Raw genomic sequence first — 16,416 nt, 5'->3', positions numbered from 1 at the left:
AAAAAAAAAATAAAAAGAGGCAGTGGGTCCCGTGGAGGCCAGGCTGCCTGTCCCTCAGTTCCTCAGCCCAGCACAGCAGGGAGCCAGTCTCTGCAGCCAGATGCCTCAAGATTAGGGAAGAGTTAACAGGCCACAGTTCCAAGCTCAGCAGTCAGTCCGGGCTGGGAGGAAGAAAAACCAGGGAAACCAATTACCTGTCTTGCGGTGAGCTTGATCAGGGACCCTTCATAGCCCTGTGGAGAGAGGTGGCTGTTATGGGAAGGTCAGACGCCTTTGCTGTGCTAACCCAGCACTGCCCCCATTGGCCCTACCTTTCCTCAGCGCTCCCTTGAATTACTCTCACCCTCCTCCCCGCAGGGGCAACCCACCCTGACCTCCAGCACCCCATGTTCTCAGCCACGTGGTCCAGCACACTGGCTGGCGTGACGCGGCAGCACTCATCATTTCATGCGTAAACTCCGGTTTGCTCCACTCACTTGTAATCCCGGAGCACAGACCCTACAAGTTTTCTCATCTGCAAACTGAAAAGGCTACACTGAATCTCAAAGATTCCTTATATGGCCACGTCTATTTAAAGAGCCCTTATTGTCTTTACAGACAAGGAAACAGGCCCAGGAGGGCTAAGCGGGTGGCAGAGGCATGTGAATCAGCACAACCAGGACAGAGCGCCAGGCCCATGCGCGGTTACTGATTCACTTTCCCGCATCTTCCTGCTGCCCCTTTGGGGTTAGAGATTCACCCCTGTTGCTTCTCTCCAGCCCTAGGCTACACCCTGAGGGCGGCCAGGTCCTGACTCACCTTGAATGGCCGGAAGAGCAGGTAGAGTTCTCTGGGTTTAATGTCCACAGGGAGGCCGCTGACGAACAGCGTCCGGACCTGGGGACAGAGACCATAGTGGTCAGGGCCAGGCTGGATAGGAAGGACGGGGTGGACGGCTCTTCCTTCAGGCAGGCGACTGGAATCCTCCTAGAGCTTAGGGAGGAATTCAGTATTTCCTGGGCCTTTGGACACCGAGGCAAATGAATAACAGTTTCACAGCACTGAACTTTCCAAAGCCCTCCGAGCGCCTCCCTTCCTCTAGGTTCACCCTGGAGGTGTCGCTCAGCAAGCATCTGTCTCTCGCACAGATGCAGGCAAACAGGCAAGATGGGAGAGCCCGCCCTGTTTAACGAGTGTACAGGTCAAGCATGATGCTTGTTCAGATGAGGGACCCCTTGGAGAATCTGAAGAAAGCTACAGTGCCTTTCCCTAAAAAAGAAAAAATGCACATATAAAAATGTACATTTTTTTCAGATGAAACCCATGGACTCCTGGTTGAGAGGCTCTGTCTGGTCTTGGGGACAAGCCAAGCAAGGCCATAAAGGGAACATGAGTGCTGTGCCACACTATGCCCTGGCAGGATTTCAACAGAGGGCCCAGAATTTTCTCCTCCATCTCTTCCTACACTAGGCCCTTCGACGGCAGAGAACATACTATATTCTTGCCTGTATGCACAGCTCCTAGCACGGTGACGGTACTAAACAGGGAATGGGTAAGGAGTCAGAAATGGAACACTTCTGCTGGGTTTTGAAGAACAAGTAAGATCTTGCCAGCTTCATGCCAGGCAGATGATGCTGTGAGTTATGAGCCTTACCCTCAACATCGTTGCAAGGTGGTGGCAAAGCCAGGTCTAAACACCGGGTGTCTATCCTGTGACTCCTGCCAAACCTGACCTCCTGAACTGCAGGTGAGGTCCAGGAGAGAGGGCTGGCAGAACCACTTACCTAATTTACTGCTGCTATTTAAATGCTGCTGACACCCGATGGCCGCCTCGATCAGCCAATAATTGTGATGGGGAGGGGAGATTTTCCATAGTTTAAATCCATTCAAAACACATTTTGAAACCATGGCTTCCTGAATAATGAAAAATCTGAACGAGTAGAGCTTCCCTACACACTAGACTCCTGTTTGGGGCCACATCTCACACTGCTAAGCCAAGCATAGGTCTCAACTCCCCACTGCAGATTTAAGAAAAAGTTCACGAGCCCGACTCCATCACATGGCCACTCCTGAAAGCATTTAGTTGCCCGCAGTGGGTCACATCCCTCTCTAGGGGGACCAGAGAACCTGCTTCGCATTCTAGTGATGGCCTGTTGAACACAGGCAACAGCCTTTTTGAGACGGCGGTTTGTATCAGGAATCTGGGGCGGTGTTAGGCAAAATTACACACAACACACAAGGAGATCTCAACAGAACCAAGAATTTGTCAAAGGAAACCAACCAAGATAGCTGCAGGTTACCGGTGTCACCGCCGCCACCCACACAAGAACAACCCCTCTTCTTCCTTCGTGTAATTTTTGCCAAGCACACCCAGCAGAATCTCTGGCCACTTAGGACACGTCCTCCCCCTTTGGTCAAGGCTTTCCCTCCACCAGACAACATTTACCAGCGTCTGCTCCCAGGCCTGGGATGACGGCTCTTCACATTTCACAGCCCTCGGCAGCCCTGTGCCCCTGTATACACAAGTCATGTCCTGTTCCTGGCAGCGCCTAGGAGAACCAGACAGCTGAGGTTCCAGGGTGGGCTAAACCGAGCTCCTGGACTCTAGAACGCAACAGCCCCAACCCCCAACAGCCCCTTTGCCCTTTGATGTAAGGGCCTTGAACTGTACATGGAAATCCCCAAACAGAAGTGACCTGCCCAAGCTCACATGCTTGTTCTTTAAAGGCAGCAGACCTGGGACTCAAAACCCAGGCCTCCCTCCTACTCATCCAGCCTGGCAGAAGTGACACCTGCCAGGAAAGCACGGCAGGACCTGAGCACCCAGCCCTCAGGGTAGCGCAGGGTCTACCCCGTACCACACCCCTAGAGGATGGGCTGGAAGAGCATGAGCTGCCAGGGCCCTGCTGGGGGGGCCTAGATCAGTACTCCTCCTCCCTTCTCTCTCCTCCCCCGGATGGCAGGACCTGATTTGGGTCAAAGACCTAGCACCAGAGCAGCCCCACAGAAACCTCTGCTTCAGTTCTCCCCAGGGGCCACACATTGTACCCAGGCTAATTTTAAACCCTTCCTCAAATGGCTCCTTTCTGGCCAGACCTCCCCAGAGGCCCCCTTCCACAGCAAGTTCTCAGCACAGTTTCCTGCTCGGGATGGGGATGGGGATGAGGAGAGGGGATCATTCCTTAGCCCCAGCTCAGATCTTGCTTCCAGCCTCCCCCCACAAGCCCCACCTGATGACCCTTTTCCTTGGGTTTCCATCTTTGAGGTTCTGAAGTGTCCAAAAGGTACACTGTGGCTTCCATCCTGTCCCTGGCTACCTCTCAGGAAACACGCGGAGGTCAAGGCGGTTATGGACTAGGTGGTGGGTCCCTGTCTGTGGGGAATTGGGGAGACTAAGTCACAGCAAGTCTGACCTGAATGTTCTCCGTGGTTCTTACCTCTACCAGATGATGCCCCTTCTGCCTATGCCCTTGTGTAGACAAGGAAACTGAGGCCCAAAAAGGCTGAGTTACTTGTCAAGGGTGTGCAGCTTAGCTCACCAAGAAAGAAAGTCGGGCGAGATCCAGACACCCGACTCTGCAGGTCGTGTCTATGAGGACAGAGAGAGTGGCACCTGGGCAGCCACGTTAGGCCCGTGGGTGGGTTAAGAGCTGCCACGTGTCTACTCAGTGACGAGGGCAGAAAGAGGGGAAACTGGCAAACCGGGGGTGGGGGTGTGTGCATGAGCTCAACACACTGGTCAGCACACTTGGGAGGACAAGAGGTTCCAGAGCCTGCACATCCTCCCGCTTCGGCAGGCCCACCCCAGCCCACCCATTCCAGGTCTCTGGCAAGTGCCTACAAAGCTGCCTACGCAGCCCGCTGGCCTACACCCGCCCCCTCCTTAGCTAGAGGGCCCCCAACCTTCAGGACCCTCTGTTTCCTCACTCCCCTTTCCTCCCTCTGAAGTCCTCCCGGCCCCGCCTCACACTGTCCCCTCCAGTCGGAGCTCAGCCCCTCACCTTGGCCATGAGCTCCTCACCTTGGCCACGGAAAGCTTTAGAGACTGAACGCTTCCACCTTCCGAAGTGCCTGGAGTCAGGCCTCAGCATTTGGGCCCTCCCCTGCCTCTATACACCTCAGTCCTTCCATGGAAGAAACTCACAGCCGGGGACCAGATGTGGCCCTGCGTGGCAGAATGACACCATAAATGGCAAAGAGAACAGGCTTCAGTTAGTGAAACTGGAGTTTGCTTCCCTGCTTTATGCTTGTCCTGAAGAACTCGCTTCATCTTTCTCAATCTCAGTTTCATTTACCTGCACAAGGACCTCGCCCATCAGGTACCACGAGCTGTTTACTTATTAAGGCTGTGCAGTGAGGCTGGGTGGGGTCCAGGTCAGACTGGAGCTGGGAATGTGGTGAGGTGTCCTTAGGTGGTCACTGGATTCTTTAGTTTTCCTCTTCCCCACGGAAGGTAACGTCTAGGGTAGAAGGCACTGTGGACATCAGCTAGTTCAACCCCTTCATTTTATAGATGAGGAAACTGAGGCTCAGATTAAAGCCTGTGCCAAAGCAAGCTGATGAGGGATGGTGGGGACAGAGACACATGCACTTACTTCTTCAAGGCCCGGCCAACTAGTCTCGTGTCTGGGGTGGACCTTGGGGACCACTCCTCCAATGCCACTTTCTGGTGCCAGACTCAGGGTAACAGGACCTGCCACTCAGGAAAGAGGCTGGATGCAGACAAGGATTCAGGCACCAACAGCCGGCTGATGCCAAGAAGGGAAGATCAACCAAAGAACCCGTGTCCCGACTATCCCACAAGTTTATTACAAGAATTCAACACAAAAAAAGGTTTTAAAGCATTTGAAGAAAGCCTAAGGGGTGGTTCACCCAATCCCCAGGCTGCCAGAAGGCACCAAACTCATGTACTGGGGCCGGTCTTCTTCCACACTCTCACGCCTGCTGCAGCAGTATCCACGCACCCCAAGGGATTATCTCCTTCCCGTCCTAAAATCTGAAGAGCAACCACAGCCCTCTCAAAATGATCATCTTCATGGCAAGTAATAGCAGATGGTGCCAGGACCACGGTCATGTCCTCTACACAGGCGGAAGAAGTTTGGAGTTGGTGGAGCGGGTACCGGGGGAGAAGTGGGGAATGGATGGGGGATCCTCATAACTCAGTCAAAGAAGATATACGCTGAGGACTACTCTGCTGCTGGAACCAGCTGGACGCACCAAGTTCACCATGGACAAGGAACTTGGCCAAGGTTGTGACCCCATACAGAACATCAGACATGGCTATGTGGCCCTTACAAAGGTCAGGAGCAGACCCAGCCTTCCTAGGGGTCCTGGCCAGCGCCACGCCTGCCTAGGGGAACTGACCAGCTTTTGGCACAACTGCGTCCCTGCCCAGCAAGGCTCTGGGGGCTCCCCGGGCTGCTCTTCTCTTAGGCAAGTCCTGCTGCCTGTCTTCCCTCTAGACAGGCACTGGGGAGGGGAGGTGCGGGGTGGGAGAGGGGTCCAGCTTCCTTCTGCCAAGTCCACCCCACAGGTATCACGTGCTGGCAGGCTTCCTGGGCTTGTCAGGTCTTGGTGGCCAATTGTAAGCCTGACTCCCTCAGGGAGAAGGCTGTGTGTTCTTGGGCTCTCTCCCTCCTGCCAGTGCTGGACCTACAGTGCCTGGGGGCTCCCAACCACCCCTTGATCCCTTCACCTCCTCTACGGGAGGCCCCCTAGTCTCCCTCCCAGCGCCAGGGTCGTAACTCCGCACTGGGGGTGTGGGGAGGGGAAGAGAACAGCAGCTGAGTGGCACAGGAAGTAGAGCCTCCCATCCTCAGCCTTGGGGAGGGGAGTCCCCCTCCGGGTAAGGGCAGGTTCAGAAGGAGCTTCTCAGCCACACTACTGAATCCCACCGTGGCAGAGGACCTGTTTCCTGAGGCCACCCAGCCCTCTCCTCAGGAAGGTGTCAGCTATAAGCCAACACCCGGGTTTTCCTTCTTCCTCCACAGCCCTCTCCAGCCCAGAGGTAAGGGGCCCCTTTTACACAGAAGAGAAGTAGGAAGAAGGGGGTCTGATAAACCCATTCACATCTGTATGTCAGTGATAGTCTTCCTTCCGAAAAATTGACATTTGTTTAAAGATTTTCAGAAAAGAATAAACTAAACAAGCCCCAGGAGCAAGGTGACAATGATACCCAAGACATCAGCCTAACGGCACAAATTCAGGCTTGTATGGAAAAGGATTCCTTCCAGGCAGGACTCAGTGTCCTTCTGTCAACCAAGGCAGACACCTCTCTTGGCCCTGGACACCCCCATGGAGAGACCTGTCACTTAGCTGCCCCCAAGAAAGGCCACTGCCCTGGACAGTGGCTGCTCAGGTATCCCTCCTCCCAGGGGCACACATAGGGCCCAGCTCACACGGGGGTCCTGCAGGAACAGGGGAAGGGGCTGGCAGGGGACATGGGGGTGCTCTACACAAAGGGAAGCCACTGAGCAAGGCCTTCATGGGGAAGGGGACTGGGACACGGGGTCAGCCAGGAGCCACGGCCATGGGGGCCTCCCTCCCAGCAAAAAGGACCCCATACTCGCTCAGAGACATGGCTGGGGCCTGGACACTCACCAAGTGTGTGTTTTCCTCCGCAAGGGAAGAGACAGACCCAATGTTGAGGGCTCCGACTCTCCCCAACCTTTCTGACACAAAAGACCTCCTTTATCCTGGGCATTAAACACTCAATTTCTCAAATATGGTTAAGAGGGCAGGCTCCGTAAGTGCCGGCTTCTATGAGAGATGGAAAAGGTAAACACTGCTTTCAAAACCAGTGGCATGCCCAGGGATGTAAATCCTCATCCTTTGACTCTGAAGGGCAATTACAGCCTTCATCAAACCTCTGCCCCAGAATCACCAAGACAGGACCCTGGACTCCAGGGACCGCCAGCCAGAGGACAAACCCTTCTCCAACAGGGATGCTGAGGCCAGAAATTGTCAGGGCCACTCCCCACTCTTCCCCACCCCCAGGCGATCCACCAGGCAACAGTCTCCCCTCAAGGCAGACTCTGGGCTTTGGTACATCCTTCCTCACAAAGGTTGAGACTTTCCACACCCAGGAAAATTTACTCCAAGCAATAGAAACATCCTACGCAAGAGAGAAAATGATTTTTGAAAACCAATCATTTGCAGCAATCCTGTAGCATCTCTAAAAGTTAGGATTCAATCTGGAAAGGAAGAACTGTTTCAAGCGTCCATTCCACGTTCAAGTAATGCACTTGCTTGGGACCCCGCCTACTTGCTGCTTACTGTGAGAGCTCCTGGTGTCATCTGGATGGAAAACACTACTTTGAGAAGGGGGTGGGGGGAGAGGAGGGAAATCCAAAAAGGGAAAAACAAGCCTCTCATAAGCCCCTCCCACATCCTTCCCCAACTCCCAGCCCTCAGCAGCAACCCAAATACAGAATATTTGAGCTGGAAGAACCTTATTTTTAGATGAGGAAACCAGGACCCAGGGGTCTAGTGAGTTGCTTGCAGTCACCAAGCAGGTCAGAAGCAGCCCTGGTTCCCCAGGCTCATGAGTAAACGGTCTTTTGCAGACCTTGATGGAACACCAACTCACTCAAACCCAGCATGGCCAGCCTGAGGCGCCCAGGAGCAAGCGGGCTTCAGCTCTTGGGCAGAAATGGCAGACACAGAACCTTGCAAAAGGCTGGGGTGGGCGCCGGGGAAGCCCCACTGGATGATGCCATGATGAGTCCTGAAAAGGTAGTCAGAGAGGTCAAAGGAAAGCGTGACAGACTGCCAAGGCCCACCAGCCCAGACCTCGGGGGTTTATGAGCTGCAGCCTACATTATATAAAGTTTACGGCTTTACTGTTACAAAGATACTGAATGTGTTTTTTTTTTAAATTTGTGCCAGTCATCATCATACCCAGACCTGATCTGGCTCCCCCAAGGGAAAGAGACCCTACTGAGAACCAAGACACCCAGAAAACACCTGCTGACCAGACTTGGAAGCACAAGAAAAAGAGCCTCAAACAATGGTCAGGAAGCCTGGGTTGAAGTCCCAGCGCTGTCACCGGCCATGGCAGGTGGCTTCCTGGCCTTCCCTCCTCAGCCTCAGCTACAGAGAGGAGGGCGGACTAGTCTCAGATTCCTTTACACTCCAACATTCTCACATGCCAGACTCTAAGGATAGGACTTGGGCACTGTCCTCCACCTGCTCAGAGCTTCCATGCTTCCTTCTGTCCACAAGAAGGCAGAGGGAGTGGTGAAGAAGGGGACAGAGAAGAGAGGGGAAGACAGGAAGTCAGAAGCCAGCTCCTGGGGCCCTAGGCCTAGCTGGGCCTGGGAATTTGAGGGGGTCTCTGCCGGGGCTGCCAAGCAGAAACCTCAGGGCAGTCACCCCTCGGCACAGTTCTGCTCGCCAGGTTTTTCTCCTGTTCTGTGTGTGTGTTTGTGTATGTGCGGGGCGGGGGTGTTCCTGCCTGGGTCCTGTGCTTGGGCTTGGCACCAGCCGGTTATTCAGCCCTCCCAGAGAAGAGTAGGCCCTCTGAGTGGGGCCACTTGACGCGAGACGGATGGAATGTGGCGACATGGCCTGCAGACCCAGGACTTATAAGGTGCTGAACAAGGACATGGGGAAAGAGAGCAAGCAGCACGCAGCCAGACAGGGGATGTGAACCTAGACACACGCTCCCAGAGCCCCACGTGCTCCCAGGACATGCTTCCGGCAAAGAGCTCTGGGGCTGCTCAGCTACCTAGGCTAGGACACAGCCCAGATTCGCTTCCAGGCAGCTCCCTCCTAGCCGACCCCTGACCCCAGAGCTTACCAACGTCAAAGCCTGACCCACTGTGGAGAAGTCCAAGACTCAGGGTGGGTTCTAGTGTTTTGTCTACCCCTGCTAACTCCAGCCCCAAATCACATGTTATCAGGGCTTGGCTGTAAGGCCCCGTGTGGGGCTGCAACTTGAAGTTTCATTCCTTTACACAAACCATTGGCATGAGACAGTCCTTTGATGTAACAGGTAGAACAGGAATGGGGCCCCATTTTACAGATGAAGAAACCAGCTCAGGTATCATGTGCCTGGCCTGCTAGTGGCAGAGCTGGGTGTCAAGTCTAAGTTGCCTGGAAAGTTTGGGGCTCTTGCCATAGCCTGCAATGTGTCCTAGAGTCCCAACTATGTGTAGGGGTGGGGGGAACCAAGCTGGGCTAATAAAAAGTTCTCTAAGAGAGGGACAGGGCTGAGCATATATAAAGTGCTAAATAAGAAGGCTTCAGATCTCATTCTCCAAGCTACTTCTAAGCCCCAGGAACAGAAGGCTCAATGCCTTGGGAACACACTTGGTCAAGGCCTGCAGTGTGCACTGACCTACACCTCATCTAGGGAACTAGACCAAACAGAGCGTGAGCCTGCTATGCAGCCTGGCTGAGGTGGGGGCAGGGCCTGCTTTCCACCTGGCTCCAGACAGAGCCAGAAGCCAGGACTTGGCCTTCAGAGGCAAGGCTCACTGGGCCCCTCAGCATGGAGGCCTCCCAGGTCCACCCTCCTCCCCCATCCCTTTTGGCGCTATGCGGTCAGCTAACACAGATCTATGGGGCACAGCGAGGGTTGCAATTGCCACCACTGCCACACAACACCCCACAGAAGGGATTAGATTCAAGGCGCTGGGCTAGGGCACTCCTATACCCCTCCCCCCCAGCTCCTAAATCGACACCTCCAACCTTTAAACCACGTGAAGCCATGCCAACATGCAGCATTAGCCCACCACCCCTGTCCTGTCACTCGACCAGGGCAGATGATGCGTGACTAGAGAGATGTTTCCTAATGTAATGCTCCTGTGGGAAGAGGGTTTCTGTTCAGGGGTGGAAGCTGCTTCTGAGACCTGCGAACACAGTAGGATCCTTCCATCCCAAGCTGTGCCTAGACATGGCCACAACTACACATCAATAACAGGGACAATTCTAGGCAAAAGCTGGAGGGTACACAGAGCCTTCACAGCAACAGAGATTCGCAGAAATGGTCTCGGGTCCTATTCCAGTATCCTCTCCCCACCCCCAATAAAAGCACAGACCCATTTGTGGAGGGGGAGGTTGGCTAATCACAAAGAGGGGCTAAGGACTCCAGACCTATACCTTGGCCCAGGTCAGGTCCCGCCCCTTCCCCCTGGGGGTCCAAGGCAGCCTTGATGGCTTGTGACAGCCAAGAGCCTCTCTGCCCAGTTGGCCATGAGTGACCGATGGCCAAGCCAGATGGGCTTGGGCAAATGCTCTCACCACACCCAGCACCTGCTGCATTCCAGAAGTCTCCAGCACTGGTGGAGTCACCAGTGGACTCTTCAGGAAGGGAGGGCTCCACGATCCTGCCACCTATCTAGCCTTGGCACATCTCAGCGGTAACTGTATTCTTTCCATCCAAGGGTGGAAAGTGGGAAGAAGCAGAAAGTAAGAAGACCATGATGGTCTCTGTGCAGGCAGCAGACGGGGTCCTGGCACAAGAAGCCTCGTGAGCTGTCCACAGCTCCTGCCTGGTAGCAGTATGGTTTCTGAAGTGTAGGCAACAGGCTCTGCCCCACTGCCGCATGGCTTTGCCAGGGGCATGAGGACCCCTCTGGGACAGCCATGGTCAGGGGGGTGACTGAGTAACTGACACAGCACCAGATGTCGCCGCTGCCCATAATCAATGCCAGAGTGGAGGCTAATGGCCACTGAGCCATGCCCGCTGTGGTTCAGCTCTGGGTAACCTTGGACCAGGAGCTCAGCACTCAGGGCAGGTGGGGCCAACTCCTCCTCTGCCTCTCAGGACTATCTCGAGGCCCAGTGAGATAAACAAGTTGGGAGTGGGAGAGCAAAGCAAAGGCTCAGCGTCTGCAGTTCACGGCTTCCTGTCCTTACGGCGCTGCCAGCCCCACCCAGGAAATGGGGACGAGAGGAAGCCAGCACGTCCAAACGCTGAGTGGGATATAGAAGCTGGTTCTCTCCAGGGCGAAGTAGCTAGGCTGCCCATATCGGGGAAGGAGGGGACAAGGAGACCCAAGAGAACAGCCCCCCAGAATGACAGGCATCACTTTAGAGCAAGTGTCATTTCTTTAGTTGAGATGCCCAGAGCAGTGGGCAGTGAGGGGCTGTGAAAGCAGGCAGCCCCAGGGACAGACAATGAGGGGGTATACCAGTTGTAGAGCATTTAAAATAAAACTAGCTCAGTTTGGTTTTTATTATCCCCATGTGATGGCAATTCTAAGTAGAATCTGTGATAAAATGCTCCTCCTGGCAGAGGCTGACAGCTCCCATCACCCAGACTTGGATGTCCCTAACCCAAGGGAAACTAGAATGGATTCAGTCTCTGGGCTTCTACTTGGGACCCTGGCATCACTCAAAGCTCAGCCCTCAAAAACTAATTGCAGACACCTTTTCTGCCCCCATCCCCAAATCTCACCAAAAACCCCAATACAAAACCACAATACTATCTGGTTAAGCGCAAACTCAGGGTTCAAATCCCGACCTCCCCACTTAATAGCTACATGAAAGTTACTTAGCCTCTTTGTGCCTCAGTTTCCTCATTTATAAAATGGTGATAATAACGTAAGTACTTCATAGTACTTAGTACATAGTACCACTGTAAAGTTTAAATTAAGAGTTAAAATGGGCCAGGTGCGGTGGCTCACGCTGTAATCCTAGCACTCTGGGAAGCCGAGGCGGGTGGATCGTTTGAACTCAGGAGTTCAAGACCAGCTTGAGCAAGAGCAAGAACCCGTCTCTACTAAAAATAGAAAGAAATTAGCTGGACAACTAAAAATATATATAGAAAAAATTAGCTGGGCATGGTGGCGCATGCCTGTAGTCCCAGCTACTTGGGAGGCTGAGGCAGGAGGATCGCTTGAGCCCAGGAGTTTGAGGTTGCTGTGAGCTAGGTTGATGCCATGGCACTCTAGCCCAAGCAACAGAGTGAGACTCTGTTTCAAAAAAAAAAAAAATGTCCAGATTCTTTCAAATGCTTCTGATGTCAAATAAAAGAAAAAGAGTAGTGCTCAGGTCACACACTGGAACCCAGAATTTCTTTATACTCATCTACAGTGCCTAACCTGGTCTTTTCCACCCCCACATCCCAGGGAGAGCTGACCGCTAACCTCTCAGTGGTACCAGGGACCTGGTTGTTTCTTGACATCCCTCTGAGGACACACAATGAACCCTAGGGACGAGGCCTGCAAGGAGCTGCCTTGTCCTACCCCACTGGGGTAGGGTGCAAGGGCAGCAAGGGGCCAAGCTTTCAAGTCAAACTGTGGCCCCCTTAGCTGCCATTAACTCCTGCCTTTCTATAGCTTACCATTACGCAGAGAAAAACTTAACTCTTAGAAACTTATGGCTCCAAATCAATAATCTACCCTCCTCTGCCCAGGGGTATCCCCCAATTAAAAAACTTAGGTTGAGTGCAGTGGCTCAGGCTGGGCATGATGGCTCATGCCTACAATTACAGCACTTTGGGAGGCCGAGGCAGGAGGATCGCTTGAGGCCAGGAGTTTGAGACCAGCCTGGGCAACATAGCAAGATCCTGTCTTTACAAAACATAGAAAAATTAGCCAGGCATAGTAGTGCACACCTGTAGTCCCAGCTACTCTGGAGGCTGAGGCTGGAGGATTGCTTGAGCCCAGAAGTTTGAAGCTACAGTGAGCTATGACTGAGCTGCTCCAGCTGGGGCTACAAAGCAAGACTCTGTCTCAAAAAGAAACAAAAAAAAGTTACCATAACTTTATGTCCAAACTTATCGAGTTGTATACATTAAATACAGCTTTATGCATGTCAATCCTACCTCCAAAAAGTGGTTTCAAAAAATGACTAACTTAGTATTATTACCTTACACAGTTATCCCTTGGTATCCAATGGGGGACTGGCTCCAGGATCCCCCAATATCAAAATCCAGGGATGCTCAAGTCCCTGATATAAAATGACATGATATTTGCATATAACCTACAAACATCCTCCCATATAGTTTAAATCATCTCTAGATTACCTATAATACCAAACACAATGTAAATACTACGTAAATAGTTGTTACACTATTTTTTAATTTATATTATTTATTTTACCATATATTTGATCCACAGTTGGTTGAATCTATTGATGCAGAACCCACGGATATGGAGGGCCTACTGCATTATAAAAGTAAGGTCTCCATTTTCAAAGTAAAAAACCACATTTACCCCCCCCCAGAGACATTGTAACTAGGCATCCCACCAGAATCACTCAGACAGGACATGCTTGGGGCTGGGGTTCAGCAGCTCAAGCCTGCCACGGCAGGTTCATGTGTCGTGCTGTATTACCTCACCTGGGGGACAGCAGAGTCTCCAGATTGAAAGGGACACTCAGCTCCTCCCCTTTATTCCCTGCTGCCTTCCTTAGCTTTCAAAGGGTATCAAAACTTTGAACATACCTCCTTCTCAAGTGGCAGAAAAATGCCATTTTCTCCCTAACCCCACGTGATCTTAGCTGTTAGGCTGTGGCCCCCAATATCGCTACAACATAGCAAATGCCTGGTAGTCACTCAAACAAGCCATGTGGTTCTACAAACCACCCCTCACACTCTTTTATACATGCTATTCCCTTTTCTTGGAATGCCTTGTCCACCCCCAGAGGTCTAACTACCTCCTACTTACCCGCATCTCAGAGAAGACTGGCCCATAACCTCGCAGTGGCACCACAGTACCACGTGCTGATATCCCTTTATGTTATCTACCATTGCATTTAACATACCGCCACTTCCTGGCAAGTTTTTTTCACCTTCTGGGCTGAGACCTTTTCACCTGTATCCCTACCCTGCATATGATGCATATGATATGGATAAAAGCCATGGGGAAGCTGGGCAAGCAGGGAGAGTCAAGGCTACACCAAACAGTTTAAGATAAGCAGCCTCACTGATAACCCCCAGCACCATGAAAATACACCTCCTCTCCAGCAAACTAGCACCTTTAGAAATTGAGGTCTTATGGTGGACAGTAGGGTTCTTTGGTTTTCTAGACTTGCTCTAGCTAATCTCCAATAGTCCACTGGGAAGCACCAACCTGGCTTAGCAATGGAAGTAAACCACCAGCAACGCAGATTCTCCAGATGGTGGCTCTTAGGGGTTGCAGAACCGACTGTCTAGGGGGCATTGTAACTAAAGGGAAGGAGTCCAGTTCCAGCTCAAACCACTAATTCACAACAGAGCCCCCAGCAGAGGGGCTCTTAGCCCACTACTCAGAAGGCTGGTGGTGGTGGTGGTGGCAGCAGTGCTTGCCCTTACCAGACCAGAGCAGACAGACACTGAGCTCCAGGAGATCCCCGGGGCCCTTAGGTTTGGACCTCAGCTAAAAGTGAGCCCATGTCCCTGTGCAAGTACCGGTCGCATTGACTCTGAACCACCACAGGGCTGCAGCCCATCTCAACCCCCAAGGAGGAATAGCAGGGATTCCACTCTTTGAAGATACTGTCCTCTCTCCCAGAAAAGGTACTCAGAGTGGCCAAAACCTCAAATGCTTTTTTCAAGACTAGCCTGGCCACAGGGCTCACCTTTCCCAGGTGACAGCAGTGGGTCTGAGGGTCAGCCCAGCTCCAGACTCTCAGGCAGCGTGAAGTCAACCCTTTAGCAGAAGTGGGGTTTTGGGTCCTCACACAGCTTCGCAGGAGACACTGCACTCCCCCAATTTCAGCCCACAGAGGGTCTCGCAGACACCCCACACAACAGCAACGCTGTCACTCTCCCATAACTGACAGAGGAGATTCTGAACAACCAGGCGGAGCCAGGATGGGGTTAAGGTCCCCAAAGCCAAGGGCCTGTGAGCATCAAGGTACAAGGACAAGGCCTTCGGGGGCCAAAACAACCCCACCACCCTCCAACGACCAGAGGACAGATGTTGGGCCCTCCCTTGCAACCCCTCAGTGCTGTATATTCTTCCCTTCCCCCTAAAAGCAGGGATCCAGACCTAGATTCTCCAGATGTCGTGCCACTGGTGCAGCACGGCGGTGGCAGCGGCGGCGGCGGCAGGCCTCTGCATTGCCAAGAGTGGGAGCTGGCAGCGCTGAGCCCTGCCCAGTGGTGGGCCATTACCATCATTCCGCACCAACCCCACAGCACGAGGGAGGGAGCAACACGAGCCCCCACCAGGGGCTCTGTGGTTTCTTCCCCAGACCAAGGGGAAGGACACTCATGGTGGATAACTAGCCCTTGGTTTCCTGGGCAAAAGCGTAACAGGACTGCACAGGAAGGGTCTCTCAGCCCTGGAGTGACACAGCAGAGGCCAGAAGCCCTGCGAAGCTGTCCCTTTTCACACCAGTTGTTGTCTCTGCCAGCCTATCTCCCAGTCCTTACTCGCTGATAGCTTCGAGGCTTTTACCCACCACCCCATCCCACACACATCTCCTCCTCACTGTCCCATTAACCGCCCAGTTGCTGGTGATTCCATGAAGCCGTCTCACACTCCCTCCCTTTAGCATATGGCCGGTGAACCGGATAATGTCGCCTCTCCTTGCAGGATCCCATCCCCGCCAGCTCTGGGTCCTGGCTTGGCTGCCAGGGCAAAACCAGAGGAGGAGGAGGAGGAACTGAGTGTCTTTAGTCATCTCCTTCCCAAGTCTAATTAAACTGCCGGCTCACCCCTGCCAAAGCCCAGGTTCTGGGACTGCGGAAAAAGCCTGCCCACCCCCCACGCCTTTCGCTCTAGTGAACTAAGGTGCCGGGCGGCCGGCCCAGGCCTCCAAGGTCACCGCGAGGGGTCAGGGTGGAAAGGGCAAGGGAGTGAGGGTGCCGCCCCGCAGGCCGTGCTAATCCCGCTCAGCTCCGTCCAGCCGAGGCGGGGTCCCGGCCACGCGGGAGGGGCGCCCCGGAGGAGGGCAGCGAGCCGGGTCCCGGGTGGGGAGCGAGGGACGCGCTGGCTGCAGGCGTGGGGCGGATGCGGCGTCGCTCGCCCACTGCAGGGACGCCCGGACGGCGGCCGGCGCGCCCCGGGCCCGGGAGGGCGGGGAGACAATGCCCGCCCGGCGGGGCAGTCCAGGCCGCACGCCCCGCCGGCCGGACACGGGCGACTCCTCCCCGGGCCACGGGCGGCGGCGGGAAGGCGCCGGGAGCGACGGCCGGACCGACCCCAAGCGGCCGGGAGGCCTCGCTCGCTTCTCCCGCGTCCACGTCCGCGTGCACTGCGCCCGGCAAGCCCGGGGGCCACAGACCCACCTCCTCCTCCAGGGCGCCGCCGGAGCCCGTGCCGGAGCCCGCGCTCGTGCTGGTGCTGTGCTCGCCGTCCGGCTTCAGGTTGCTCATGGTGCGGGGGCTGTGGCAGGGGAGGGAACGCGGAGGGCGAGGAGCTGGGAAGGGGCGCGGGGAGCGGTGCGCTCCGGGGGTGCGGGGCGCGTGGCGGTGGGGCCCGCGGGGCGGCGAGAGGGGCGGCCGCCGCGTCGGACCGGGGTCACATCAAGTTTGGCGGGTGCGGGAGGCGGGGAGGG

At 54.4% G+C, this 16,416-nt stretch overlaps 1 protein-coding gene across 1 annotated transcript in view; it reads right to left on the bottom strand.

The window, feature by feature from the left end:
• The window catches only part of RBPMS2 (RNA binding protein with multiple splicing 2), a 26,073-nt gene extending 9,663 nt beyond the window's left edge, over positions 1-16,410 (bottom strand). Inside the window, exons 1-3 of the mRNA XM_012644840.1 lie at positions 16,148-16,410; positions 799-876; positions 195-233 (exon numbers count right to left, since the gene is read on the bottom strand). Of these exons, the coding sequence (XP_012500294.1) occupies positions 195-233; positions 799-876; positions 16,148-16,234 (204 nt within the window). The 5' untranslated portion in view covers positions 16,235-16,410. The remainder of the gene's footprint in view (positions 1-194; positions 234-798; positions 877-16,147) is intronic.
• Between the last annotated feature and the right edge of the window lie 6 nt (positions 16,411-16,416).

Source organism: Propithecus coquereli, unplaced genomic scaffold (genome assembly GCF_000956105.1).
Source record: "Propithecus coquereli isolate 6110/MARCELLA unplaced genomic scaffold, Pcoq_1.0 Scaffold221, whole genome shotgun sequence".
Lineage (NCBI taxonomy): Eukaryota > Metazoa > Chordata > Mammalia > Primates > Indriidae > Propithecus > Propithecus coquereli.
The sequence above is the reverse complement of the archived record's forward strand: the minus strand, read 5'-3'. Positions and strand labels throughout refer to the sequence as shown.